Source organism: Pteropus alecto, unplaced genomic scaffold, assembly GCF_000325575.1.
Source record: "Pteropus alecto unplaced genomic scaffold, ASM32557v1 scaffold101, whole genome shotgun sequence".
Taxonomy (NCBI): domain Eukaryota; kingdom Metazoa; phylum Chordata; class Mammalia; order Chiroptera; family Pteropodidae; genus Pteropus; species Pteropus alecto.
Genome location: NW_006432945.1, coordinates 13,395,641 through 13,402,215, shown reverse-complemented (window position 1 = coordinate 13,402,215; position 6,575 = coordinate 13,395,641). Strand labels below are relative to the sequence as shown.

The 6,575-nt window shown below is 58.8% G+C and overlaps 1 protein-coding gene across 1 annotated transcript in view; it reads right to left on the bottom strand.

Moving 5' to 3' along the window:
- Positions 1 to 6,575, bottom strand: part of TNR (tenascin R) — a 64,520-nt gene that overhangs the window by 36,435 nt on the left and 21,510 nt on the right. Inside the window, exon 7 of the mRNA XM_006907789.1 lies at positions 2,219 to 2,404. Coding sequence (XP_006907851.1) covers positions 2,219 to 2,404 — 186 coding nt within the window. The remainder of the gene's footprint in view (positions 1 to 2,218; positions 2,405 to 6,575) is intronic.

Here is a 6,575-nt window from a genome sequence, read left to right as displayed (position 1 = left end):
CCCGGCTCAAATCACATAAAGCAATTTGCCTTTCTAAACCTCCCCAGCAGTGAGCTCCCTGGGATAATTATGAGTAATATCTATTTATCATTTAATTTCATCAGCTCAACTCCAACCAAAAAAAATCAACCTATCTCAGCCCGCTCCTCGCTAAAAATATTTCCTTCCCTCCACGTCTGCGGCAGTTAAGTTTTGACTGTCCCTGACTTTCTATTTCTTTAGTAGGAGTGGCCGTGGAACGGGAGGCTTCGGCTGGGACTGGGGGCTGCCTTCGAGTCAGAGCCGAGGCCCCCGCTAGCTCTGCGAACTTGGGCAAGTTTCCAAACTCTCTGAGCTTCGGTTTCCTCGTCCATAAAATGATGCTGACGTCCCTCATGAGGTTGCTGTGAGTGTGAAGTAAGCTGTGCTACGTGAAGGTGCCTGGAATAACACAAGGGGCCGACGAGTGTAGACTCTTCCCCCTGCCCCCTGGCTGTGAGTGATAAGGACTAGGATGTGGCTGGACAATTCTCTGCATCCTTCGTGGTTTTATGGCGCATCCACCGTCGAAAGGGCGAGTCGTCATCCTTGCAAACTGCTAATTGCCAGACCAGCCCGAGGCTCTGGGCAGCACGGGGTGCGCTTAGCCTCAGCTCCCTCCTGTATCATTTCGGTTTTTTGTTTAGCTTAATTTTTTGTGACTGTCTCCAGCTCTCGGTAAAGGCTCTTCTGCCAGCTGGTCTGTTCCCACTATGTCTAATTCACCCCCATTAACCTGCTTGGTCAGCATCTCTTTCCATCTCCTTGCTGTGTTTTTGGGAGTGCATCTGTCCAGAAAACAACATTTATTATATTTACTTTAACTGGTCTCATTTGGCGAGGCGGTCGGGGATTTCAGTTCGGGAGGACGACAGCTTTGATCATACTGCCCTTGTTTACTGTACTCCCGCTCTGCCGTGTAGGCCTTGTCTACTAAGACAGCAAATGCTTCTGGAGGAAGCCAAGACACGAGCTAAGCGGACTCCTCTGCGAGCACGCTGGCAGCCCTGGGCAGGCTCCTCTTGCGTCTGGACACCTTGCCCGCTTGTCCAGTCATCCACCTCTTGGCGAGGTCCAGCAGGCAGGTTTTCCTGCACGGGTGGGTCTGAGGCCCTGGGAGCCATGCTGGCTGGCCCTGCATCCCCGTGAGGACAGGGAGGGGACAGGGAATGCTCCTCAGCCAAGCACCACTGTGACCTAGGGTATCGCCTTAGTGCACAGCACCGTCGCTGTCCCTCCGGCTCCAGCACAGCCTCCCGACCAGCCTGTCTGTGGCCCTGCCCGCCTCCCGTCCCTCCACGCTGCAGCGGCACAGAGCCAGCCATCGCTCCAGCTTGCTTAAAATCCCTCAGTGACTCCCGCTCACACTCTGCGTAGGGCGTGTAAGGCCTGACCAGGCTCCCACCTTATCGCTGGCTTCTTATCATCTATGCTCCAGTCATAGTGAGGGTTGGCGGTTCTGTCCATCCACCCACCCACACACCCATCCATCCATCCATCCTTCCACCCGTCCACCCACCCATTGCTCTGTCTGGAAGCTACTAAGTGCTAGACTCCGTGTGGAGCGCTGGGAAGACCAACACGGCCCGCCTTTCCCAGAGCTTTCGTTGGGGGTGGACACCGCCCACTGACTCCACACCACCTGTGTGTCCTGGCAACCTGAGGAGTGCTGGGTGGAGGGAGCTGAGGGTGCAGGACAGATGATCCGACCTCTCCTGGGAGGCAGGCAGGCTCCCTGAGAAGTGATAAGCACACTGAGAGCTGAGAAGGAAGCGGACATAACTAGGGGTCGAGGGTGATGGCAGCGCCTGACCGAACAGCATGTGGCGGGAGAGAAAAGATGTGTGAGAGGCTGGAAGAAGCACATCTGTGGGCCCGGAGCACAGGGAGCACCAGGGGCTGCAAACGGGAGGGGAGACGGGAGAAGATGGCAGGGAACCCAGGCAGGGCCGTGTGGGCCACCCCGAGTGTCGGGGTTTAGCCCAAGAGCAATGGCAGAGCCCGAGACGCGGGCACAATGGGATGGCATGATCAGAAACGTGAGACGAGAGGTAGCTAGGGCAGGTGACGCTACGCACGGAAGAGCAGTCGACCCAGGTGCATGTGACGGTACTTGGAGCTGACGGCAATGGCGTCTGGCTCTGGCTGGACGCGGGGAGAGAGCTGTGAGGATGAGCACTCAGGAGCGGGGCGCACTCACCGGCGAGGGTGGCTCTGGTGGTGGGACCGGCGCTCTTGGGGACCAGCAGCTCGTGGTACTGCTCCCCCGCCAGGGTGCTGTACACGACCTTGTACTCCCGGACCTCTGCTTCGCTGTTGTCCCACTCGAGGTCAAGGCTGGTCGCTGTGCGGGAGCCAACACGCAGGTTCTTGGGGGCGTCGATCTCTACAAAGAGTCAGACATCACCAACATCGCCTGGGGTAACGTACACGCGTCATACTTCTCGAACCTGAACATCACCAACATCGCCTGGGGTAACGTACAGGTGTCATACTTCTCGAACCTGAACAAGCTTTACGGTGACGGCCCACGCCTGCTGACCCTCAGCCTCACGTGTGAGTGACCCCGGAGCCGCCCCTCAGTTCTCGGTCTGCCCGATCGGCCCCGACAGACTCATGGGCCATTATCGGTACACTTTACGCTTCTCCCGTTTCCATTCGGAAGTTCCGGTGGCGTTCCGTAAATGTAAAACAAACCCGTGAGTTTCATGAGCCTGACACCAAGCAGGGGGAACCTCGGCAGGAGAAAAGCAGGATGGCGTCGAAGTGGCTGAGGGGGGGGATGGAGCCACAGCGAACCGGGCACCGGGCAGGAAGACGACTGTCGGGGGCCGGCTTTGGGACCGTGCGCTGTCGCCGGCCTTAGCAGCACAGACACCGCAGAAAGGGCTTCAGCTTAGAAAATTATACGTGTCGGGGGCGATGTAGTGGAAGGACAGGGCTTTGGACCGAGAGGCGTGCGGGAGGGGGCTCTGGGCTGTGCACCCCTCCACCTCACGCGGGTGGACAGGCCGAGTGAGGGGCTGGACTCGGCTTGTGGTTTGAGGGCCCGAACAGAATTGCAGCCCAGACCTTGGGAATTATGTTTTCTTTCCTTTAATTTTTGATTTAATTTTTAAAAAATTGTCTTAAGGCCTGTTTCCTATGAATAGGGGAGAGTGTTTGCTCTGAAGGGACGAGACACTTGTAATGTCAATGACCCCATAAGAGGTCAGTGCTTGGAATGAGGGCTTAGGAGCGGAGGGCTTTGGGGAAGAGGAGGAGGGTTTGCTCCCCCGGGGTCTTGTAGCCTGACCCCCGGGGCTGGGGCAGCTGAAGGACACCCCTGCATCATGTCACCAAGCCAGGGACAAGGCCAAGACAGAGGGCAGCTGTCTGGCGGGGGCCCCGTGGAGGGGCTTGGGCTGTGGACGCCGGTAATAACCATATCTAGTCTCTAAAACGTAGAGTGGATCCAGGAATCGCCCTGCCGACAACGCGCCTCGTGCCTCCTAAAACAAATGCCCGGGCGCGGCCCGCAGGCTCGGGAGACCAGGCCCGGCCGCTTCCCGCGCGCGACGCCGCAGCCCTTCCAGCTCCGTCGCTGTGCTCCAGCCGCTCCTGCGGCACCCCGGGCTTCTCCCCACCTCGGGGCCCTTGCGCTGGCTGCTGCCTTTGCTGGTGTGGTCCCCTTGGGTCCTCACACGGCTTAGGTCACGCGGGTCTTGGTTGAGACGTCACCTCCTCGAGGACGCATTTCTGACGGCTCCGTCCACGGCATCCGTTTCGCTCCTCAGCGTGTCAGTCGTGACGGAAATGACGCTGTGCTGCTTTTCTTCTCCCTTGTCCAATTTCCCCCACCGGAATGTACGTCACTCGAACCCGGACCTTGTCTGTCTTGTTTATGGTGTGACCTCGGGCCTAGGACAGTGCTTGGCACCCAGTAGGTGGTCACGTGAAGTGTCTGCATATCGCCAGTTCTGTCTCAAAGCTGGCAGGCGAGACTTTGGGGCCGTGCGGCTCTGAGGATGCCTGGACCAGGGCGTGTGGGGAAACGAACGGGCAGCGGGCTTGGCTGGGGTGGCAGGTGCCGTCCAGGTCACACCTGTGAGAGACGCTCAGGGTGCAGTCGCTGCCGAGCAGGACCGGGCTCCAACCGTTGTTTCTGGGGCTTTCGTGCTGGTGTCCTTGGGCTGCCACCACAAAACGCCTCAGACTGGCTGGCGCAAACGCAGACACGTACTGTCTGGAAGCCTGAGGTCGCGGTGTGGGAAGGGGTGCCTCCTCCTGGGTGCTCCTCGGCTTATAGAAGCGTCACCCTGTGCTGCCTTCATCTTCGCGTGCTGTTCTCCCCATGGGCGTCTCCGTCTCTGTATCCACAAAGGACACAGTCACAGTGGATCAAGGCCCGTCCTGATGGCCTCATCTTAATCTGATCATCTGCGAAGACCTTAGTTCACATTAAGGTCACATACACAAGTGCCGAGGGTTAGGACGTCCACATCCTTTGAGGGGACACAATCCAACTCGACAGCGTTCAAGAGAGGCCTGGGGTGGTCAGGTGAAAGCAGCAGCCCCTGGTCGGCCCAACGCTGTGGTGGCTGCGCCCGGTGCCTTGAGGGATGTGCCCAGAGGGCCTCCCACGGGTGACAGAGCCCAGGGAATTCCAGAAAGGAAGCCAGAGCTCGGGAGGGTCCCCGAGCTGCCTCCGGGGTTCCTTGCTCACCTCTTGCTGGTCGCTGGCCTCTGTGTGCTTCCGCCCGAGCTCTCTCCTTTTTCCGAGCAGCTCTAAGACCCAGGCAAACAACCCGCTCACCACGCAGGAAGCGAATCTCTGCTTTAATTGCCTGTGCTATCAGTGCACGCCTGGTGGCCAAGCCATCACCTGCAAAAGCACTTTGGCTAATTTGAATTTAAGCGGAGTTCTGAAATGACCGAAGGCCCGATCACGAGGGTCCAGGCTCCCTCTCATCATTCAAGCTGCACCTGCCAACCCCGGGGCCTGGAGGACTCCTCTGCATCTCCCCGCCCCTACACCCCCCTCGCCCCCTCCAGCAGAGGCGAGTGGGCTGGAGGTGCAGGCTGAGGCCACATTGAGAAGACAGCCACCTAACAGCTGCCAGTCCGCCAGGCAACCCGAGACGCACAACCGCACCGCGGTGAAGCGAAGCTCAGAGGGGAGCTTCCGGGAGGCGGAATGTAATTGTCTTGATTGGAATTTTCCCCGGGCCGCCGGCCAATCCTGCCTCCATTTTGTCAAGCGTTCGCTTTTCATCCTGCCTCTCGAGAACTCGAGAACTCTCCTTCCCTTTCCTGCCTCTTCCAAATCCTTATCTGAGCAAAGCACAAAGAAACCGCTTTCCAAACAAAAACGACTTTGAATTTGAAAAGAATGCTGGATGCACTGCTCACGGGAGACCCGGCCACCTGGGCAGGCGATTGTGAGCAGGAGGGAAGGCTGACCTTGACGTCACCGCGAAGGGACACGGCGTGAGGTCGCGAAGGGACACGGTGTGAGGTCACAAAGGGACACGGTGTAAGGTCTCTCCTCACGCCAGGCCCTGAGCAGTTTCGGTTCAGCGACGTGGAGGAAGGGCAGACACACGGGCGGGAGTTAGTTCCTTCATTTTAAGGACGCGCAGTCAGTCTCTGGGCTGCCGGGGCGTGTTCGGTGACGAGTCTGACCGTGGCCCCGGGGTGGGGTGCATCCCGACAGGGTCCATTACTCTCAGAGAAGCGCCCCCCTCCGGCTGTTCCCATCTCGGGGAGGGGGCGCCGTGATGAGACTCTTGGCCTCTGCCTGTCTGACACTGGCCTACGTCAGTGGCGAATCCTGTAGCAGGACCTGGGCCCGGCCTGTCTCCCCTCGGCCCGTCTCTCCTCTCGCGGGAGCCGCTGCCCCCTCTGCTCATTCCCCAGTGCTGCATGTCCGAACCTGAGTGTCCCCCAAGCTCCGCCACAGCGGGGACCAGCTCGGCTCCACGGGGGCTGTCAGTCTGCAAGCCCGTCTGGCTCGAACACTAAGCTACATGCTCCAGGCCGGGGCATATTTCGGCCTCCATCTGTCTTACTCTTTGCCTTATTTATCAATCGATTTTAAACACAAATGGAGGATAAGGGTGACTTTTACTGAACCTCCCTGAAGCCCCTCGGCTGACTTACTCCATCCGGAACAGGGTCTCAGGCCACATGCTCAGGTAGGACACTTAAATCAGGGACGGCCCTTCTACTGTACCATCAGAAGATGCTGGTTCTTAGATCTCACAGATACCAGCAAGTTCCTTTGATCACTGGGACGACTAAGAGTTGACATGTGACTTCCCCAGGGCAGAGAGGCCAAGACCGAGAACCCGGGTTAGACAGACGCTCTCTCTGATCACAGGCCCTGTGCACCCAGTGAGGGCTCGGGGGTGCCTGTCTTAGAATGGCCCCTGTCCTGTGTGCCCACGCGATGGCTGGCCTGATGGGTTCCGAGAGCCTCAGGGAGCAGGTCGCCGTCACGTCACTTTTCCTGACTGTTGGCACGGCTCTTTAACCGTGCCGGCAGCCTGGGCCAGAGGGGTGGGGAGTCGCGATGG